The 23,747-nt window shown below is 37.3% G+C and overlaps 1 protein-coding gene across 3 annotated transcripts; it reads left to right on the top strand.

The window, feature by feature from the left end:
* Positions 1–64: 64 nt before the first annotated feature.
* LOC106152150 (uncharacterized) lies at positions 65–22,921 on the top strand. Of its 3 annotated transcripts, none has more exons than XM_087007261.1 (22): positions 65–361; positions 7,180–13,371; positions 13,713–13,841; positions 13,987–14,038; positions 14,473–14,549; positions 14,885–15,086; positions 15,414–15,511; positions 15,737–15,884; positions 16,076–16,207; positions 16,436–17,453; positions 17,605–17,723; positions 17,891–17,954; positions 18,143–18,265; positions 18,566–18,659; positions 18,889–19,067; positions 19,754–20,043; positions 20,357–20,545; positions 20,804–20,982; positions 21,318–21,408; positions 21,786–21,866; positions 22,324–22,425; positions 22,682–22,921. In XM_087007261.1, exons 1-22 carry the CDS (start codon positions 330–332, stop codon positions 22,844–22,846), a joined length of 9,756 nt encoding a protein of 3,251 aa, XP_086863387.1. In that variant the 5' UTR covers positions 65–329; the 3' UTR covers positions 22,847–22,921. The 3 variants fall into 3 exon arrangements, with proteins under 3 accessions (XP_086863387.1, XP_086863386.1, XP_086863388.1); XM_087007260.1 differs by lacking the exon at positions 65–361 and adding an exon at positions 1,178–1,245; XM_087007262.1 differs by lacking the exon at positions 65–361 and adding an exon at positions 3,657–3,676.
* The last annotated feature ends 826 nt before the right edge of the window (positions 22,922–23,747 follow it).

The following is a 23,747-nucleotide window of genomic DNA, read 5'->3' as shown; positions in this document are numbered from 1 at the left end:
CTTCTCCATATTAAAAAAAATGTTAAGTCAGGTTGTAGAATAAATTAAAGGCCAAACGCCCGGATGTGTAAATCAGGTCATAGTGGAGCATCATGGAAGAGAAGTTGAACAACGCGGTTCCTGAGTGATAGTGCAACATCAATGGACGCACAATCTAAGACTATTATGAATAATGGAAACTAACTCGATATAAAGGACTTGAGTTTGCTGATGCTCTGTTTACTTAATGTGCGTGCCGATATATCTTAAACCTTCTTTTGCCATTTGATTCAATCTAATGAAATTGACTGGCTCCTGTTTCGATCTGATCACTGACGTTTGTGGGGAAGATGGATTTCTATGATCCGGAGAGTCCGACGCAGTAAGTGAAACATTGTATGGATTACATATGCATATGTTAGTTATGAACCTTTCATTTTTCCCTTCTAGTGGACACAAAGGTGACATTGTGAGGAAAATGGTGACCAGTTAGAAGTGAAGTCTGCCGCCAATGACGGCTGAAACTTGAAAAGCGAAGGAGGCCAGTCCTGATCAAAGCACAGCGAAGAATGAGTGTCGCAGATACTAGTGTGTTTACCACTGGCTTGATTATCAACATTCCACATCCACTTATTTCTGTCGGTACATTCATTTTGTTTTCAGGTGTTGTTTTGTTGCTTTTGATTTAAAATTATTAACATTGGAACTTTGTATTTTAAGAACCAAAATGTGGATGCCCTATTTTGGTTTGTTGTTAAACTGTCAGAAAGTTTATATTGCACATTGAAAAACATTCTTTCATCCTGTGAGTGAGTTAGTCACGTTTGTATTAAGTGTTTTATAGACAGGTACTCATTGCCTTTCTTTTTTTTAACAAAGGCTAAGTACTGTTACTTGCAGAATGGACCTTTTGCAGTCAGGTGTGGAATTTCTTTAATTTTTTCAGATAGCTGGATTAATTGATTTATTAAATCAACACTGTGAACTTTATGAATGATGAATTTGCCATATTTCACGATATTTTGTTTTTCTAGCCTTATTTGAATATGTCAAGCATTTGATTAAAAAGTACCACAGCAAAGTGAGTCCAGTCTCACATTTGTGGAGCCCCTGACCTTTATTTGATAAACAGTCACTATGGAAGTAATATCTGGGATGGTAGCTGGTGTTCTACACTTGGACTTTATGAAGGGAAATGGGTTTTAACCTAATCATGGAGATTAGAAAGCACAAGAAACTTAAGTCTGGTTATGAAAATCTTGAAAGGTAAGTGGTTTATTGTTGAGTTTTGCTCGAGCTTTTCACGGTAGAAGTTTTTACCTTGATTGGAATGGGATGGATTAAACTGTTTGCTTTCAACATTAAAATTATTGCATACTAGTTTTTGTAGGAAGTAATGCAAGAGCAGCAATTCCTACGGATTGACTTGTTTAATAATAACATGTTTAAACAATCCCATCATGGACTGTTGTTTTTTTTATAGCAACTGTGCCAAATTGCCTTTGTTTTAAGGCCTTTTAAGTCAAGACTTATAACTCAGCTATAGAGGTGTAATGATATCTTTTGAGAGATTAAGACTTATTAGAAAAGAGAATTGCAGCTTGTTAAAATTGTTCATAATGGGCACTAATTAAACAGGAGTTTTTATCTGCTAAAATCTAAAAAGTATCCTGTAAACAATTAAGGCACCTTTGTTGTTTTTTTTCAACAGTTTGAAAAAGTTCGGTCCTTTTTTGAATGTTTCTAATGGACAGTTCTTTTTACAGAAGCATAAAGTATGATATTTTTAATAAATAATATTTCCTTTTTTAAGTTCTGAGCTCATTTATCAAAGGAAGCTGCCATAACTTCTGAAAGTCATGTATATCTTTTAGATTATTTTGAATGTGTTGATATATACATTTTTTATTTAATGAACCTGTCTAAAATGGACCTTGCCTTATGATAAGTCATTTCTTGATCAGAACTTGATCGACCCCAGGCAGACTGTTTCCTAGCAAGATAGGAAAGAAAGATATTCAAATTGCACATGCCCTGAACAAACGCCTGCCTGAGTGAGTCCCACAAAGTGTGTGGAAGTAGACTGCATTCCCACTGGTCAAATACATGTACCTCTCTGTTTACAAATATTTTGAGTGGGAGTTTTTACATTGAAAAATTTATGAAGCCATATGTGTCAGCCTTAACAAGTAGATGACTTCATCTTTCATGAAGTCTTTAATTATGTACCTTATGGATTTTGAAGGATATATGTTAGGATATTTACATGAAGGATAATGTAAAAATACCATGTTAAAGTGTTAATGGCAGTGCTTGCTTTTCTCATAAAAATTAAAGATGAACGGTACTTTTTAGACAGAGAGCATCATATGATTTGAAATAGGTGTATGATATTTATTTGTGCCACAGGAAGTTAATATAACCACATTTGGTCATGAATGTAAAATTTCTATTAGCATAATGTTCTTCTCTATGTTCATGGTTTTCAGGTTAAAGTTGTCTTCAGGACACTGTGCACCTGTCATTGTGTTGCCTGACTGAATCAAGGGATGAACTGTGAGTCTTGAATAACATGCTTAGATCTGCAAGCTGTGTTACAAGATCAATACTTTGATTATTCAAAGACCAAAAGAAGACATTTGTTTCAATGTTGGGTTTGTGTTACATGTCAATGTCTTGAATAAAAATCCAATATTTGAACAAGTAGTGTGGTTTACACCTAGCAGATGATGATTTTCAGTGATACCATAGTTAAGTGTAAGTTATGATGTGAGTCTAACTGAAAATCTTATCAGCATTTCCTCAGCGGTTATTAATGAAGGTCATTCGGATGTTAGAATATAAATTGAAGCACAAGAGCTAGGTTTTTTAGTGAGGGTAAAGGTTGATTTACATTTTTCCAGTTTTTCTTTGTCTTAAAATTGTGATTCTCCAGCTGTAAATGCCAGTCATATATTTATCCCCTGCTAGTTGGCTTGAGATCTTTTCTTAGGATTAGAAACTTGAGAAGAAAATATTGGAGCAGATTATGTTATTTGGTTTTTATAGAAATATCTGAATTATTGTATGATTAGCATATGTAAGAATAGTATTGAGGAACATGTGCATGCTTGTCCTACATGTTTTTAGAAGGATCCATTTAAAACCAGGATCTCTCTCGTCTCTTAATAACATTTTAGTTTAAGAAATACTTGTGGTACTCTGGCTACAGTTCAGTTGATCAAGAAATTTTTTAAAAAGTTGTGAGCATTCCAGATATTCATGTTATACAGTATTATGACATATATAGTTGTAGATAATATATATTTGTCTCTCATGAGATATTTACCGGATCAGGATTTGATATGGACACAAAGAAACTGCAGTTCATCAAATGTGAAATATCTTATTTCAGAATGCACATGTTACTAAGCACCTACCTGATTTCTGTCAATCTTACAGTAGTACTCAGCGGAGGCTAACTGTTTACTATTCCAGTTACGGACAGTGCTGATATGGTAGCATGCTGAATTTTTTGCAGCTTTTGCATCTTATAAAGGTAAAATGCATATTTAGTGCTTGTTTCTTTTTCAATTTGATATTTATATATCTGCATATTAAAGTTGAAGGAGTTAAATATATCAGCTTTAACATTTTCAGTTCTCTGTTTATATTATAGTTCCATTAACCTGGCCAGTTCCTCATGAAGAATCATGAAGTAAGAGAAATACTTTCTTTGTGTCTGAAAAATTACATTTGGAGTAAGACTATAATCTGCTGTAAGATTTGTAACTCATTGAAGGTAAGTTTGCTTGAAGGTAAGCAGCTACATTATTCGTACTGGATGTCTGGTTTATTCCACTGCTAATTGATTCAATATGGCTGACCTTGAAGGTTTCTCATACAGTCCGTTTGCTGTGGGATTTTTCTGAGTTCATTCCTTCCACCTTATATAGAGTTTCATTTATCAAATTTTTAAGGAAAATGCCTTTGAAGTGTTTGGAATCAAAAGGACAAAAGATGGGAGAGGACAGAGTTCCTTCATATTACTTGAGGTTCCCTACTGAGTGCGTCTGCTTCATCTGTAAATTAGGTCAGGCTTTTTATGCTGCTGTGCTAGTAGACTGCTATGTTACACATGTTAAGAGTAAAGCAGCCATTTTGAGTAACAGTCCTTTGTATGAGAGTGCAATGGCTCTGTTGCTGTGAATACCGGAGCATGTATGTTGAATTACCTATCTGATTTTTCCTATTGCCATGGAATATCACATGCTTAATGTGGCTTTCTTTGGAATATAATATTGGACATAATTTAGTATCTCAGCTTTGTAAAAAATGAAGCCCAGTAAACAGATTAATATCATAAGACATAAAGTAGGAAAATTATGGTGTTTCAGATCCATTTATAAGAGACAGAAGGTAACATTTTGGTTATAATTAACCTGCAGTGGTGGCAATACCTGCAGAATAATAATTTGTGATGTTTATTTAAGATAAGCACTAAAGGTACATGTATATATTGACCAGCAGTCAGTAGTTTAGTTGACAGGGAAAACAAGTTCATATAAAGGAGATTATGGATTTGGTGGGAACAACACAATTTTGATTTACAGGATTACGATATAATTATATCTCAAATTGAAATTAAACTGAGAGCTAACGCTTTTGTTCATATAATAGAAACATTATCCCTAGATGCTATATTACCATATTGAGGAGGAAATCTGAGGACTTAAGGATTGGCATATATTATATTGTTTTGTTGAAGCATTGGGTTTTTTTATTCTCAGCAAATGGACCAAGTCAAAATGTGTTTCAGATTTTAAGAAATTAAAACTTGACAACTCCAGGCCTTGTTAGGCTTTGTTATGTACATGAATAATGTATTAAGCAGAAGCTATTTGTCATAAAGATTTCTGAACTCCTTTCTGATATCAACCTATGGCTACATAGTATTTTATGTTCACCCTCTTTCATGTTAATGTTTTTCACTTCTCTTGAAAATACTTCATTAAATATATGGGAGTTTTGTGATTCATATACTAGTATTGTACATTACTGTAAATTCTTCAAATCTTATATATAGTTTGAGGAGAAATTGTTTTATATACGCCTCACATCGGTTGTGCAGACAGCTCATAAAAGGCTGTTTTTATTTGACCTGGTAGTGCTGAGTAACATTCATATACAAGTGTGTTGCCTTTTGCTACTCAAGTCTTACTATACCTACTACACACAAATGCTGTAGTGATCAATTTTGAGGTTCCAAGGGACCGAATAACTGTTGTTTGAAGTTTTAATGTGTAATAATAGCCTATAAGTCAATTACTTTTCATTTTAGTCTATCCTTGTTAGGGCAGCTTATCCAAGTCAGATGTCTGGGTCCCATCATTATTCATAGTAAGAGGTTATAATGAAGAATGCCTACAAAAACAGTTTTGTAACAAATATGTGAGGCATTCTCTATGCTATGCCATGGCTATATAATCAAATATTAGTGTATATGTGCATTTGTTAAAAATTACACATGGCAGATTAGGATAGGTATAACTTAGGGATATACAAGTAACAGGTTATCATAAATGTGGCTGTCTTGTGGTGAACTTGATGAGTCCTGTTTTTCTGCAAGTCATGATTGATTCACAAGCAGACATCATTTGGAGAACCTATTACAGATGCTTATAGCCTGTAGCTGTAGATTTTTGATGACCTTGACTGTACTGCTAAACTAGGCTAATGTGTTGATATTTCAACATTCTAGGTCATGGAGTCTTGTTGAAGGCAAGCTCTTATTGCCCGCTTTTAAAAGATTAGAACACTGCTGCACAAAATTCCCATTGACAAAACAATTTGGATCAGCTCAAGAATGAAATTGGACTCAAAAAGTTTCTTTGAACCTAAAATTTATGTATATTCGTATGTTATGTAGCTATGGTGGTGTACCTAGCTCAGACTGATAAAATTTCTTGATATCAGTTTGGCAAACAAGTATTGATTGAGTTATGTTGATTTACCTCAAACGCATATGCATATGCTTTAATTTATTGATAACATTGATTTATTTCAGGTTTACTTGTTTTCTGCAAAATATGTTTGATTTTTTTTATTCATGTCTCCACAGAAAAACATTTCCATACCTTCTTTTCAGATTGCAAATATTGATTTACTTTCAGATTTTTAATGTTGTTTAATATTTTATATTATTATTATTATATATAAAATATATGTTTATTATTATATTATTCAAATTTCTTAACATGGTCTATGCAGAATTGAATATTCCCTATTTTTCCTTATCATGAGCACCACCATTTATTTGTGGATTAACCAATAAAACTTGTTGAGTCAAGAAGGTATGAAAGAAATACTGATTTATATATTATACTTACCCCATTAACTTAATAGGCCATTTTTTAAAGATCCTGAAGATTATTATTATTATATATATATATATTATATATATAAGGGTAATATGTATGGTATGTGCCCCTAATGTTTGCATCACCATGGGGTGTCTTTTATGAGTCAATATGGCCACCATCCCATATGATGCATATTCTCTGGTTAAATGTTTTTTTTTTCAGGGATTCATATTTTATGTTTTTTTTTCATGCAAACTGTATATTTCTATGAATATGTGTCATGTTTGAATTTCCTGTGTTGAATTTTAAATAATGTTCATGATGTTGAAGGGATAATAACTGTTTGTTTGGCCAAAAAAATGAATTTTCATGGATGAAAACACAATTTTCCCATACTTACCAATGGTTAATGAATCCATTTCTACATTCAAAGTTAGTCCCTATATTTTTTTTTCTTAAAAGTTTTTTTTTTTTTTTTTTGTATTAATCCCTTAAGAGATTATTACAGAGTAAAGACTTCTGTAGAGGTCACATGGTCCGATGACAAGCTAAGATATCAGAATAATAGCTATAACTGCCGTTTTTTGTGGTAAAACAGAATATATTCTATTTCTTTGAGTTGTTAACAATGTTTTTATTGTGAAATATAGATCTCATACAAAGAGTTATTATCCCTTTAACATACTGACAATCTTCTTTAAATGCATATAGAAGGAAATGTGATTGTTTAATGTAAATCACACATTTGAATGTGAGATTTAAATGTAAAGAATTTAGAGTACAATATTTTTTAAAAAGATAATATGTGAGTATCATATTTCAAGTCATTTTGTATGTAATATTTTCAATTCCCTTGCAGGGATGTGGATTCGCCTGCTCTCTCGCCTAAACCAACAGTAGAAGAAGGGGATGAGGAGGATATTTCACATTCAGTGTCCTCAACTGCAGAAGATGCAGTCTCATGGCGCAAGTGTGCCAAAGATGAAGACAGTCATTTAATGGGAGAAGGAGGGGAGGAAAATGAAAAGAAGCAAATCACAGCCTTGACAGAACAAGTGAAGGAGGCTGCCGAAGTCACAGAGCAACTGCTTAAGATGGAGACATCACCACCCCTTAATCATATGGTGGATAAAACAGAAACTGGGCATACCAGTTTTGATGAACAAAATGACAAAAATAGTTCATTTAGAAAAAAAACTCACTTAATTGACACGCAGGATTTTACAAATGACGATCATGACTTTCCCACATTTGACTCAACAGAAATGCCACCTGTGATACCAGATATACAAAAATTAAATGAAAATGCAACTGATGCCTCAATTTCATTGAACAGTGAAGGAAAGCAGCAAGATTCTATTTTATGCCCTCATTCTGATACATCCATCACCGAGACACCCTCTTTAATGGAGATTCCCATCCCTGACCAGGCCGTTTCTCAACCTCTGACACAGAAACCAGATGAATATTGCTTAGACAATATACCCATACCGGGTGGGCAGCCCACTTTAAGTCCAGCAGCACACATACCTCTACCTCCAATGCCCAAACCAAGTCAGGCAGAATCTCCAGAGAATAGTACCCCTAAAGCTGGTAAAAAGAAAAAGAAGAAGAAAAAGAAAAAATCGGATATTGAAAGTCCAGATACTGTTCCATCTGGTGTGGACTTACTGACACTTTTACCACCAGGGCATCCCCAGTTTCTTAAGTTTCATGAGGAACCTCAAGAGCAACTTATGGAATTTCATTCAGGGCATTCAGGTTTTCCTGGTGGACCCTCATTAGAATCCAAATATTTCAACCCAGGTTCACAACGCCCTGGCTTCAAAGGGCCACTACTGCCAACACCACAACCTCATTTTCCGACACCAATGGAAGCTCAATATCCAGGACAGCAGTTGCCATATTATGCTAGATTACCTGGTGTTCACAATCATCCTCCATATCCTGGAGCCTCACTGCCTCCTGAGCAGCAACATTTTATGCCAGGGTCTTATGGGGGTGTTATGCCTGGTGTCATCCCACAGGGATATGGTAGCAGTGTTACAACTGATCAGACTCAAGTTATGATGGCACCGGATCTGTCAGCACCTCAGTACACGTCTCTACAAACGACTCCAGCCCCACCACTGCCACCAGCGCAGCCAAAAACAAAGAAAGCAAACAAGATATCAGCTCTGCCCTCACCATCTAGCATCCCACTGCCCAGTCAGCCTCCACCTCCAGAACAGCCACCTCCACCTCCACACCCTCCACCACCAGCACAGTCTTCAGCACCCAGTGAAACCAAAGAGGACAATACAAAGTCAGTGCAATCTGATATTACAGACTTAAAAGAAGATGCAGAAAAACATAACCAGTCTCCAGAAAAGGCACAAACAGTGACAAAAACTGAAGCTGTGGCACCCTCTGCTGTACCAGAGGCCCCCAAGGGTCCAAAAAGTAAAATAAACATGTTGATTCAGAGTAAAATGTCTAAACTTAACTTACAGACAGAGAAAGAGATATCAGCACCACCCTTGTCAGTTAACTCTGGTGTGAAGCCTGCAGCAAATGCTGTTAAACCCAAAGTGTTGAAATTTCAGATAAAGACTGTTAAAAAATTGAAAGTTTTTGAGGATGATTCCGATGATGAGGAACAGGATCAGAAATCTGAGAAAATTCCGATAAAACCAGATCAAGATTTAGAAAATATTCCAGCCATCAGTTCAATTATGTCACCTATAATGGCTGCTAAAAGAGCAGCTGCTTTAGTCAATAAAGAAATTCAGTCTCAGCTTGATGTTCCTGGTGACAAAGACATGGATGTGACCACAAATAAGGCAAAGCATGTATCATTTAAAGATACTTCTTTGCAAGCTCAGGATGAGATTCAAATGGTTTCTGCTGACTTGGAGGCCAGTGATTCATCTGAGAAACCAAGAACTATAAAAGTGGAAGCTGAATCGTTACCTGAATCCAGTTTTGGCTCTGACATTAATGTTTTGACAGAACAGGTAAACAGCCAGAAGGAATGTCAGTCTTTGAGTACAGAGCATGTTACTCCTAAAGAGGATAAAGAAGAAAAAACAAAGTCACAATCACCTGGGAGAAAACGAAGATCATTGTCACCAGCAGAACGAAGGAAGTCTCCATCTCCATCAAGTGGCAGGCACAAGTCGCCTTCCCCTGTTGGCAGAAATAGGTCAACATCACCTGCAAGAAGTAGGCGCAGGTCATCATCACCTGGCAGAAGGAAACGATCTCCATCTCCATCTAGTGGAAGAAGGTCCCCATCACCTTCAGGAGGTAGAAGGAGGTCACGGTCACCTTCAGGAAGGAGGCAAAGGTCAACATCAGTTGAAAGGAGACGAAGGTCACCTTCAGGTGGTAGGAGAAGAAGGTCCCCTTCCCCTCCTAGGTCACGCCGTAGATCTCCACGAAGAATATCTCCAGTGAGGTCTCGCAGAAGGTCACCATCACCTAGCAGGCGAAGGAGATCACCATCGCCTTCCAAGTCGAGAAGGTCTCAATCACCTGTCCGTGTAAGAAGGAGATCACCATCTCCTACCAGTGCTAGGCGCAGATCACCCTCACCTGGAGATTCCAGGCGAAGATCTCCATCACCCATTGGTAGAAGGCGAAGGTCACCACCCATCACTGGTGGGCAGCAAAGGCCATCCTCTCCCACTGGAACTCATACTAGATCTTTAACTCCTGAAAATGTGAGAAAAAGGTCAAATTCACCATCACCTGCCAGAGGCACATCACCTGTCTCTTCTGAAGCTAAACAAATTTCTCCTGTTGAACGCCATAAATCATCCTTGTCCCCAGTTAATAGAAAACGGTCACCCTCACCGGCAAATGAGAGACGTCGAAATTTAGGTAGTAATAGACATAGAGACACCTCTCCTGAAAGAACTCGGCACAGGGATGACAGGTCAAGATACAGAAGAGAGAGTGACAGGTCGCGATATAGGGATGACAGATATAGACCGAGAGATGATAGAAGGCGGTCTAGAGATGAATATAGCAGGCATGATAAATACAGCAGCAGGGATGATGATCGTAGAGACAGTGCAAAAAGTAGGGAATGTGATGAGAGAAATAAGAACCAAGGAGATTTATTACATAAACAGCATTTTGTTGACCAAGCTCCTAACACTGGGGAAAATGAAGGAGAAGTAAAAGGGTACGACCCCAGTGGAATTGCCCATGACATGTATGCAGCACCTTATAAACAGAATGAACCTGTTTTTCTTCAAAATCAAAATACTCCACAAAATGTTGCCAGAACTGTAATTGAACCAGCTGGTGGTTTCCAGAGTTCTGTTAGAACAACATCCAGGTCAAGCATAGAACCAGTCATAGAGAACGTAATGACAGCCCTACCAAATGTTCCTTCTTATCCTCATTTTCCAGGACAATATGTGCAAAAAGTGCCCCAGGTTACTAGTAGCAGTGCAATGGGTGTAATGCAGATTCCATTACCACCGCCAGCTCCTGGTCCTCCTATACCAAAACCATCCCCCATTCTTAATACAGGGACAGCACCTTCCTTATTTCTTCCTGGTACTGTTCAACCATCCCACTCCTTTCCTTCTGCATCATCGTCAGGGATTCCAATAACAAGATCACTGCAGATGGAAGTCGTGCCAGCAGTATTACCTGTAAAGGTTTCTACAGTTACTTCAGCATTACCTGTAGGAGCAGCTCCTTTAGTAGGGCCTTTGCCGGACTTGGACAGTATACCCCTGCCTGCTGCCACAAGCACAACCTCCAATGCCCCTCAGTCTGAATCCAGTGAAACTATTTGTGACACAAATACTCAGCAAAAATCACCAACAAGTCCAGAACCAGTGCTGGTTACATCATTTGTTGATAAAAAGAAGGTAGTACTAGAAAACGGAGAAGGAGAAATACCCCCTCCTTCCGCTACAGCTCCAAAGAAAAAGACTGTTACTTTTTCAGAACAGAATGATGAATACGAGATCCCACCTCCACCACCTATTATTGAGGATGAATATGTGTACAACCAGGAGAGCGATGAGGATGATGATGATGTGCCTCCCCCTCCACCACCTCCACCTCCTCCTCCTCGGCCTAAAGTGGTTGCAGAAGAAGAGGAGGAGGAGGAAGAAGATGATATTCCACCTCCACCCCCACCCCCACCTCCTCCCCCTCCAAAGGAGAAAACAAATCCTGAAGAATTATCCCTGCCACCGTTGAGTGAAGATTTATCTGCTGAGGAAGTGGAACCAAGCACTGTGTGGGGTAAGAAGCATGACATTCCAGCTCCCCCTCCACCAGCAGACCCCCTTTCCAGTAGCTATGATGAGCAAGAAGTGAGCGGCTCTCAGGATGGTCTCACCTGGGGAAAGAAGCTCCCAACTGCTGCACCCCAAAGGCCCTGGAGTCCAGTCCAAAACCCAGAGGTTCAGTCCTCCCAGGGGGATTATGACATTGGTGAGATAGACATGGACATCGATTCTGACAGTGAAAGCAACAGTGCCCCTCAGGAGTCTGGTATAGATATGGACATCAGTTCTCCTGAACAGGAATTCCACCAGACTGATTTGAGCAAATCTCTTCTCCAGCCACCACCACCACCACCACCACCTCCACCACCAGCTCCAACTGATGATCAACCTGACGAACAGCCAACCTCATCCATTGGCAAGGAAACCTTAGCGGATATCTCTCTGCCTGTTAGTCATTTACCAGCCCCATCAGCTACTGGGCCCTACACAGAACCTACACAGCCATCACCTTTCAGATTATCTTTTAGGGCACAAAAACAAAAACTTACACTGAGTGACCTGTGGGAAGATGACACAGAGGTGAAAAAATTGTCTGCTCTGCCAAAAGCCCCTCTGTCACCGGATGCATCACTTGAATTAGAAAGAAAGGATCAAGATGATATCAAATCTTCTAAAACTGAAGTCAAGGAGTCAGTTTATGTAGGGGAACAGCAGTCTCTCTCCCAGTCACATCACTCTGTTCAGGATATTAGTACACAACCTAATACAGTTGATAAAGATATTGGGGATAACAGTGAGATTAAGAAGCTTCTTGACAAGTCAACCCCAGCAGAAGTGCAAAATTTTAAACATGAGCTGGCACAAAGATGGGCACCTGTAACATTTAGCACACCTCCAGAAGAAACTGCTACGGAGAATAAGTCTGTCACAGAGGACAATGCAGAGGACACCAAAACAAGAGAAGTCGTAGGATCAAAAGGGAAAAAGAGAAAGACAAGATGGTCTGATGCAATAGAAGTGGACACAGATGATTCAAATTCTGATGCAGGAACTCCACAGAGAAGGCGCAGTAATAGGATCAGGTCTATTGAAGAAAAAATAAAACAGGAGAAAGAAGAAAAGGATCGAAGGGATAAGGAAGAATGGGAGAGGAAGGAACGGGAAAGAAAAGCAATGGAACAAATAAGGCTTGCAAAACTTGAGAAAGAAAAAATCACAAAAGGAACTGTAGATGAAGAAAACGGAGAAGAAAGGCCAACAATTTTAAGCTTAATCAAGCAGGTATCCTCCTCAGAAGCTAGAGATGTACACATCCCTCTGCCTGGGCGAAAAGAACCATTTGACGCTGTATCAGCTCTGAAAGCAGAAGATGGAATTCGGAAAGAAGAGATGATGTCCCCAAATGTTAAGCCTAAGTCAAGATGGCGTTGGATCAGTGAGGTGGAGAATAACGAAGTCTCCAGTTTGGTTAATTCTAGTAGTGCCACACAGTCCACTACAGACTCTAATATCCATGAGGGTACAACTCTGATCCCACCCCCACCGTCATCACCCTCACGAGAGACTGCTTCAGTGGTGAAACAGGAGCTTGTTGATGGTATTGCTATAGACAATACAGATTCCAGCAGTATAACTTCAGAGAGTTCATTTAAAGTGCCAGTGTTGAAACTGGAGAGAATTGAAAATGACCCCAGGTTCAAGGACTTGGATGTGTCTCCAAGCAAAGATCTTGAGAAAAGAGAACCTAGTCCAGAAAAAGTAACCCCACCAGTTTATGAGAAAATAACAGAGAATGTTTACTTGTCAGAGAGGTAGGTACATAATAATGGTCTCAAGAATTGTCTTTTGTCACAATTTCTTCTGAAATTTTGATAGTGTCAATTCAATTGACTTGGCTTTTAGTACATTATTTAGTACATTCCCTGACATGCCTTATTTTCTTACATACCAAAAGCAAAATTTCAAACAATATCATGGATAGTAAATAGTGGTAACGTATTCAGAAGAGAGATAGAATTCAAACCCAAACCAAATTTTAGACTTAATAAAATTATGCATGTTAATTACAGAACTCCTACATGAAGCAGAATACTTGTTACATTGTTTGAGAAAAAAATTTCCTTTAACACGAAGATTTATATTCTTATAATAGAAAGAAGTCCAAAGCATCTAAGGAGGTTCGGCGTATGGTATGTGATTGTACAACCTCCAAGGAAGACCGTATGTATGGTATGGCAGCTTGTGGAGAAGACTGCCTTAACAGAATGCTCATGATTGAATGGTAGGTTTACATGTGTTTCTGACAGCAATTTATTGCATAATTACCTGGACAATTAACATATTGAGTTGTTGGGAAATAAAAAAAAAATTCTCATTTGAAAAGAGAAATGATAAGGATTAAGCTGATTACCTGTGTTTTATTTCAGTGGTTCCAGATGCCCATGTGGAGATTACTGCACAAATAAGAGATTTCAAAGGGTAAGGCAATGAAAGGAATAAACTTCCCAATTTTAAAGTATGTACAAGCTCTGTTTTATTTTGGGCGTGCAGCACAATATTCTTAAGGTGATAATCTTTTCCAAGTTAATAATGTGTTTAGTATGTGGTATTTGTAGAATGATTAAGTTTCAAGTAACTGAAATAAGATTAAACTAGTACAATAAATCTATTTATTACATAAATAACTTCACGTGGATGTATGACAGTAACAGAAACATTTGAAATTGGGGGCAATTACATCAATTATTCACTTAAAAAAATGGAATAAGCCTACATGTAGTTACTGTATAGGAAGTGAGCAACAGTAGAGATATTAGTAAGCACGTTGAGAAACCTGAGGTTGAGCTGCTCCCTATGCTTTAAGTTTAAAGAAATTAGACTAGATTTTACTGACTATGTTACTTCGACTTCAGTTTCAGTATTCCAATGTAGCACCATTCCAGACAGATTGGAAAGGCTGGGGTCTCAAGGCCAATGAAGATTTAGCAAAGTAATCTAGACTTATAGTTTTATGTGTTACATTATGTCATGTTATGTGATGTCACAACACATGCCATGTCATATCATGCATTATTTAATACAATGTATCTTTTCTTGTCATATGATATATTATATCCTATTTAGCTGGCTCTTTTTGAATGCTAAATGAAGTGCTTTTTTTAGTGCAAGTTGTTTAATTATTGCACATTTCATTGGTAGTTTTAATGATTTACTTTAATATGATTTAAAAAAAGGGAATAAAGCAATTATTATAACCATAAATTTGGGTAAGACGTGCATTATTAAATGGACCATAACATGAATTAATTTTGGTCATACTTACAGAGGCCAATTTGTCATGGAGTATATAGGGGAGGTGTTGGGATACAAGCAATTTAAGGCCCGCACAAAGCAGTATGCAAGAGAAGGTCACGCCCATCACTATTTTATGGCCCTGAATGCAGATGAAATAATAGATGCTACTGTTAAAGGAAATGATTCTAGATTCATCAACCACAGTTGTGATCCCAATTGTGAAACACAGAAGGTAGTTGGAACATGTTAGCTAAATTATTTTTCATTTTTGTTCAATGTTGAACTAGTTCTCAAGGTCGCATATGAATAACACTATTTAAAAAAAAAAAATGGCATCTTGCTCAGTTTATTTTAAGCATGTCTTTTGAAATGTGACTGCATTTCCAGTCTTAAACTAATATGTAATAATACCTTATTAAACATCAATCTTGTTCACTTCAAGTTGGACTGTTTTGGGGTCATTTGGCACAAATATGTTTGATAACATAGTAGAAGCCTTGTCAAATTTTTGAGAAATGCATGCAATGGAGCTGGATGATTAAACCCTTGTCTTTTTCAGTGGACAGTGAATGGACAGTTGAGGGTTGGATTCTTCACAAGACAACATATTCCCAAGGGGACAGAACTCACTTTTGACTACCAGTTTGAGGTGTACGGGTAAGTGGGCAAATTGAGGTGAGATTTATAATCAATGCTATCCAGGTTAAGTGTCTTTTTTAAAGCACATTCACAGTAGTTGGAAAACCCACAAATGTCATAAAAAATTTAAATTGATAGAGTTCCTCAATAATGATGTTTATTATTTACGTAATTGATATACTGTACATCTATTATTAATATCATACATAATCTGTAGAATGGTTTCCTTCTTTGTCCCTCCAGTCAAGAAGCACAGAAGTGTTACTGTGGTTCCTCTAACTGCCGTGGTGTCTTGGGTGTACAAAAGAAACAGACGGAAGCACAGAAACTTGCATTGGAAAATAAGAAGAGGGAAAAGAAGAGGAAAAAAGAATTATTTGATGACATTTTGGTTAGCACTTTACTCATTCTTTTCATTTTATTCAAATTTAAGGAATTCAGCTAAAAACCTATATTAAATCTCTTTGACAGATTTCACTAGATTTGTCAAACAGAAGCTTATATTGTTGGTTTTTGAAAAAGAGAGTGATGTGTCTTTTAGTTGAGTTTTTCATTTTGGAAATATTTTCCGTGTGATTTTAGTTGGAGGAAGAAATTGAGCGCATGCAGGAGTGGCATGGTCTGAAGAATCACAAGCATGTGTTAGAATTGTGCCGAGTAATGGTGAGGGCAGAAACCACTAGTCAAAAGCTGGCTCTGTTACAGATAATGCAGGTTAGTCAATATATATCATGTGCTCTCTTGTTTTATAACAAAACTGGTCATGAAAGGTCTTATATTAATCCTGGACATTTCACTATATACAAACAGTTGCTTATTAATAGAAGCTTAAATATATGATTAATAATTATGAGTCTAATTTTTTTAAACTCGATACAAAAAAGTGAAAGATATCGTAATTGAGAAAGAAGAGACTCCAGATATCACTTTTGCCTTGGACAGGAAACAAAAGAACCAGCCTGCCATCGCCTGTTTCTTGGCTACCATGGGCTGTCACTGTTGTGGAGTTGGATGGCAGACATTGGGGATGGTTCCCTGGAACTGAAGAAACAAATCCTCACTGTGCTCAAGTTGTTGCCCATCACTAATAAAACTGTGCTTGAGGACAGCAAAGTGCTTTCAGTGGTACAAAAATGGGCTGTGGAACTTAAAAACAACGAGGAGAAGCCAGATGGTAGTGACTTTGGTGTAGATAAAGATGTAGATGAAGAATGTGCAAGTGAGCCACCATCACGTTCTGAGACTCCGCTCATTAGTAGCAGCAGCCATCTTGATAGTCTGCGCTTATCAGAACAGTATAAGAGTGACAGCGATGATGCTCTACAAAAGACACCAAACAAAAAGAGAATATTGCAGAGAGTGAAAGAACAAGATGAAATCAACAGTGGCTCTGACAGCGAGTTGTCAGAGTCTAGTAGACATTCTACTATAAATGCATTGGACATATCAGTTAACAGCACAATTAGCACATTAGACAGCTCTTTAGCAACAAGCAGGCTCTCAGCTAGTCTAAATACACTACAAGAATCCTACAATTCAACCATGGCATCCTCACAGGACTCCGAACAGTTGCTGGGTTTTCGTGGGGTTGCAAAAGATGGAGAAAAAGAGATGCTGGATGCAGAGCTAAAGGTTTTAGAAGAAAACTCTGACATCAGTCAAGATCAGGCATTGGCAGGTGATGAGATGTGCCCACCAGACCAAGGTCAGTCCCAGGATACAAAGAAAGACAGTGATGTTGAACAGGAGGAGGAGGATGTTCCTGGTGATGGTCCATCCATACAAGATGAGGCAGAATCTGAAAGTATTGTTGACACTGTAGTGGATGAAGAAAATCCAAGTGTCCCTGCTCCTTGTGGGGAAGGTGATGTGGCTGCAGATGAGGAACCATCTTTATCTGAGGAGGCTCTGGATGCCCAAAAAACTATAGGAGTTGCAGAACAAGATTCATCTTCACAAGGTAATGTTTTTTGTATGATTTTCCGTACCATTTGTCATTTAAAGATACTGCTTTTAGTTTCCTTTGATAAAAGAAGCAAAGAGCAAAGTTGATCACTGGAGAAGTTACTTTAGTATGTATAGTTGTTACATCATGTATTTGCTGTTTTCAGACTCTATCCAGGCTGACACAACACAAGGAGAACAGCAAACAGAATCAACAGTAAATCAAGAAGAACCCTCGCTAGCAGACTTTGCATCCGAATTGCTGGAGTCCTGGAGTAATCTCAAGGTTTGTACAAAATACAGTCTTTCTTACAATAAAATGTAATTAGTTTTGCATTTCTGTGATCCCCCATTAATGATGAAGCAGAATAAGTGTCTCCATTTATGATATTTTTTGTCAGTGTCTGATGAAGGAAATTACCTGAATAGATTTAACTTATTTCTCAAATCCAGGAATTATTTAGAATCCCCAAGAAACAGGAGGTTGAAGAAAGAAAACAAACTGAAAGAGAGCTGGGTAAGTTTACACCTAATTGTTTCAATTTTTATGTACATGAAAGAATTACTTCTCAATGCCTCTATCTGAAATGCGAAAAGTGAGAATAAAAAAGACAAAGTAGTGCAATATCTCTTTCTGAAGGTAATTTCAATTTCAAGTTGTTTGACTGATATTTCAAGTTTTTCAATGAAAATTCCACTTTTCAGATCAAAGAGATAAGGAAAGGTACAGAGATCGAAGGGACAGCTACGACAGGGACCGTGATCGTGGACGAGACAAAAGATATGACAAGGATCGAGACAGTGACTACTACAGGGATAGGAGCAGAGGTAAGTAGAATGTGAGGCTTGTGATATGCAATTATCTCATTCCTCTTTCATAATTGCTAGGTCTCATGTCTCTTTAAAGGATATTAGACAATGATTTTTTGTGAAGTAAATGGAAATGTGTGATATGCAGTATGAATTATTACAAATAATTTTGAACAGTGTAATATCAGCACAGTTTGCCTTGCTCTATTGAAGAGAAACAGAGATCAAATCAACTTGCGTGGTTGTGGTTTTACTTGAATTTAAATATTAAAAGGAAAGTAATATGAGTTTTAAAGACAGTTATTTTCATTATTTTAGAAAGAGATTATGACAGAAAGAGACGCTATGATGATTCCCCTGACAGAGATCGTACAAAACGAAGACGAAAAACGGATGATGATGATAAACCTAGGTGAATGATACATTCTGCTCATAAATAACTCTTTCTGATTACATGATATAGCCAGGTATATCGTTGCTTTGCTGTGTAATTTGACATATTCTGAATTATCTTTATAGCAAATTTCACTATGCTTTCACCTTATAACTACGTTCACCATGCATATTTAATTTTTTCAGATTCTTTTTCTTTGCAAACAGCCTTGTTTACGTACACTTACTATTGTGTGTCTCTTTTTTAGGAAACCATTGCTGCCCACACCACCTAAAATGTCCAAAGAAGAGCGCCGACAGCTGTTCGAGGCTCAGGTGCGTGCTCAAGATGAGATGACAAGACAACAGGAAGAAGCCCTCCAGCAGGAGGCCATACAGCAAGCAATGCAGTATCAGTATTATGACCAGTATGGGGTGCCTGTTACAGGTAAGACTAATCTTTGTAGGTGTTTTACTTTACTTTTTATTTGTTAATTCTTTTTTTTTTTATAAATATATTTTTTATTATTAACTATTATTATTTGCAAAGAATAGTGGAGAATTCCATGTGTATCTCATGTTTGAATTTTAATGTTTTCAGTTAAGTTGACTTGATTTCATTTAGTTAGATTTCACTTACAAGTGGAGCTCACATAATTAAAAATTTTTAAATAATTCTACAAAAATTAGTTTTTAAAAAAGAACTGTGTTTCTCGCCAGTTGACATCACATATAGTCCACTAAAATATCCACTAGATCCAGGTCATACAGTTCATGTTATTCAGTACATAGTCAAAGTTGCATGACAGACCAGTATTTCAAGCAGAACTAATCGGTCTGATCAGTTATCACTGTGGTCACTGTCACATGTTGGGCAGTTAGGTGCTATTCAATGTGTTTCATGCTAGAGCAAGTAATAGCTAATCCACTGTCTCAGCAGCACATGGATAGGACTGTCTCAGTGCTTCTTGATCAGATATTAAAAGAATATTTAGGTATTTTGGGCCTTAAGAATATTTTTTGAAAGAGGTCAAAATGGGTAAAATTGTAGCATCTAAAAAAGCAGACTTTCATTTTTGCTGCATTTTTTTTTATCAAACACACTTTTGTATAACAAAAGACATTTCATTCCAGTGGATGCTAATGGCATACCTTATGTTCAAGACCCAAATATCATCGCAGGTGCTGCCCCTGAATTGCTAGGCGTAGACCCCAATCAGCAGTATGGTGATCCTTCAGCAGCCTTCATTAGCTCTCAGTATGAACAGCAAACAGCACCTCAGGGAGCTCAGTTCTTAGACTCAAACCGTCCTGTCATCCCACAATACTTGGAGCAAGTGCCAATGTCAGCCCAGCCACAGTATATTGACCCCACTCAGCCCCAGGTCATCTACCAGCCTACACAGCAGCCTGCACAGTATCAGGTGAGGGGTCTGGAGAAATTGGGATGGAACGTTTTTTTTTTTTTTTTTTTTTTTTTTTTTTTTTTTTTTTTCTTCAAATCAAGTGTTTACAACTTCATCTCTTTATTGGTGTAGTTATGTTAATGTTATGTTAAAGAAAGTTAAGGGATTGTTTTCTTCATTGATTTTTACTCACAGTCACAGCATACATGACGTGCATCTGTAATTGAACCTGGATATAATTCACAGATGTTATCATTTGCTTCTGTGAGCTTCTGTGACTCTGCATGTTAAGAAAAAGGACTGTATTAAGGCTCCATTACTTCCACTTCAGGTTCAGCCTCAGTATATCCAGACCCCCAGTGGTTATGTGCAGGTGGCAGCTGGAAGCCCAGCCCCCCAGTATTTACCCCAGCAGCAGCCAGTGTATTATGTGTCTACCTCACACTCTGGTGTGGTAGTACAGCAACCTTATGGCCAGGTCAATCAACCTGTGGTCTCCACTCAGACAGGATTACAGCAGGTAGTTATTTATTAGTTTTAATGATTTTTTTAGTAGTAGTTGTTGATAAGTTTTATTAAATGAACTTTTTGTTTGAATTCTATCTCTAATTTTTTTTATTTAAATGCATAACCAGAAAATGATAGAAGTTGAATCTTAAATTCATTTGAATAAAAAAATTGGTAAAGAAAACCATTGACAGTGACTTTTTTTTTTAATTCTGAATCCCTCATATTTTTCAATATGAGTGCAGTGTTATTTAAAACAATGTTCTGTCAGGTCCCCTTGCAGCACCCATTGCAAGTCCAGCCGCAGCCTCTCCAGGCCGTGGAGGCGGACATTGAGGAGGATACCCTTCCTCCGCCTGCTCCACCCCCACCAAAACAGAAATTACCTCCTAACTGGAAGACTGCCAAAGACCCAGAGGGCAAGACTTACTATTACCATACTGGAACAAGGTGAGTTGCTCATATTTGTTTTAATATTACTGACAGATAATGCTCATGATTTTGGCACAAGGTTAATAAGTAATTTGTATGTATTTCTCTTTAATATAATTTTTTTAAAAAGAATGTTTCAGTCTTCAAGCACCAATATAAATTATATTTATCTTCAATAGACATGTTTTTCTAAAAAAAAATCATGTCATTTCATTTCATTGGTATTTGGCAACAACCATTCTGCCTAATATACTGGCCTTTACTTGAGATTTCTTCAGTTTTGTTAAATACTTCATGTAAATCTTAGCAGACAGGCAAATGTTTGATTTTTATCTTTGCATATTTTTCTTCAGACAAACCCAGTGGGATCCACCAACCTGGGAGGGAGCCGAGCAGGATGAAATGGACCTGGGCACGCCCACACATGATGAGCCAAGGATCAAGGTTGGTGTATGGTGCCATTCAGGGCTCCGTATCTCGAAAGGTTCGCTATGTTGCGCACGTGCGCAAGTGTCTCGATTCCATGGCCCCATATCTCGAAATAGAATCAGTTATGGAATCAAGACACTTGCGCACATGCGCAACATAGCGAACCTTTTGAGATACAGAGCCCAGGTGTGCTTGTGTCCACCTTGCACAGAATGAAAGTGTGAAAGATGACCTTGTTTGTAAGACCCATGCCATCTCCTTAAATAATGTGTGCATTGCATTCTGTGCATTTAAGAATTTATAGCAGATATAAACATCCAGAAGGTTAAATTACATAACACCATCTTTATAGATTTTGTATGCTTTTTTGATGTTTGATAAAATTCTTGTAGGCCAAGAAGAAGACCACAACTGCTGCTGCTGACACTTCAAGTGAGGTTGCTAAAAGATGCAAGGAAGCCTTTAGGGGAAAGGTATGGTTTCAACAGCTTTTCAGTCTTTATTCCATACATGGTGCATTATTGCTTTCATGTGGAAGTAACATCTGCTGAGAACAATTTCTTGGAAAGCAGACCTGGAGTTGGTTAATGCACATATTCACCCATGTTATCTGTTTAGAAATAGGCTTTGAATGCCTCAAGACTGAAATCAGATTTTATCTAGAAGTAATAGAACTTATCACATAATGAACAGCAGAGATAAGTTTTTGTGTCTTCAATCTAAATCTGTGTTTTTTCACATTAGATGTTTTTTATCCATCTTTCACGATTTTGCATTACTGCTGATAGATACTCTTGAGACTGTGATCACTGGTTTTTAAACCATGAATAATGAATGGGTTATCTGTTCTTCTGCTCTGATGTGAACTGTATCTATATGCATTTAACATAAAAAGGTGCACTTGGTATTCATTTTGAGTATTTCTTTCAGATGTCCCAGTACATTGTAACATGTTTGAATCCCTTTAGAAGGCCAGACTGTAAACTTGGTAAAATCACCAATACTGATGATTTTAAACACCTGGCCAGAAAGGTATTTTCTTCTAATTCATATTTAAAGCTGTCTTTCAACCAGCTTTTCTGCACATCAGACAATCAAGCATTTTCTTTTTCTGATCAAAATATTCTGTTTGTGAAGACACAGGTTTGTTCTTTATTTTAGATTTAAAATCAGTTGCATCATTTAGTTATATTTATTTGAGGTGCTTAGTCCTAATTTTAAAAGCTGTGATCAAAATTGTATTTGAGTTTTGTGTAATGCTAATTGGAACACACGATTATCCTTTCAGCTCACTCATCACATAATGACCAAAGAATTGAAGCACTGTAAGCACCCAGAAGATTTGGAGGTCAATGAGAATGTCAAATCTAAAGCCAAAGACTACATAAAAAAGTACATGTCCAAGTTTGGGCAAATATACAAACGTGATCCAGCTTCTCCCACTATCAAATAAAGTTCTGGGATCTACAGATGTAACTGTCCAGAAGGGACAAACTGAAATGAACACCAGAATTTTCTAAAGTTGAAAGATATTTATGAGGACTTTTAATTTTTTTTAATCCTTTTCTTTCCCTGAATTGTCCAGACTGAAATGTGATAGATGAGTTTGTATTATAGATCCAGCCTAATTTTTCTTCTTGTGAACTCAAGATGGTGGCTATGTACAGCCAGATTTCTGTAAAGTGTTAGTTGATAGAGAAATCTTTTCTCTTGACACTGATAAAACAAGTTTTCTGCAGAGTTGCTACAGGTTGTGCAAGTAAGCCTGCTGGTAACTCGTGGGGAATTTGAGGACAAATACAGGCATTGGTTTCTTATGCAACTCATTTCAAGTATACCTTTATTTTTACAATTATGCTGCAAATTGTCTGGTCAGCAATATGTTCACGTATGAATGATGGAAAATTGAAGCTTTGAGGAAGTTAAGATTATGAATCAGATTAGATGAATCTATTTGAGCTTCATTGTGTTATTCTGCATTACTTTTTTTGTCAGAACTTTGAGTTCAGAAAATGCCTCTGATGACATTTTTAAACTTGTCTTTGGAAGAACTAATAAATTCTACGTGGAGCCAGATAAAAATAGTTTATCTTGGGCATCCATATTCATCCATCTATTCGTCCATCTTATTTTGTGAAGTACTTTTTGTGAATTTTTTTAGGGCATTGAAAAATTTGTTGAAATTATTTCAGAAATGTCTACATTTATACACGCCCTCGTTATGAGGAATACTAGGTGATACTTCCTTATCTGGGTTGAGGTGTAGGAGTTTCAGTTGTCATAGTCCAGTTGTATTTGCATCAGTTTTATAATTCTCGCCGATATAGAAGCGAGTTGTCAAGGTAACCCCGAGT

Source organism: Lingula anatina, chromosome 2, assembly GCF_051362555.1.
Source record: "Lingula anatina isolate TDL-2025a chromosome 2, LinAna3.0, whole genome shotgun sequence".
In the NCBI taxonomy this organism is placed as follows: Eukaryota; Metazoa; Brachiopoda; class Lingulata; order Lingulida; family Lingulidae; genus Lingula; species Lingula anatina.
Note: the sequence above shows the minus strand (reverse complement) of the source record. Positions and strands in the feature narration are given on the sequence as shown.

Bases quoted from the DNA above. Each gene is read 5' to 3' on its own strand.
- LOC106152150 (XM_087007260.1), top strand. From the start codon at position 1,193: ATGGAGATTAGAAAGCACAAGAAACTTAAGTCTGGTTATGAAAATCTT. The intron at 1,246-7,179 runs GTAAGTGGTTTA...ATTCCCTTGCAG, and splicing joins GGTTATGAAAATCTTGAAAG to GGATGTGGATTCGCCTGCTC. The intron at 22,426-22,681 runs GTATTTTCTTCT...TTATCCTTTCAG, and splicing joins TTAAACACCTGGCCAGAAAG to CTCACTCATCACATAATGAC.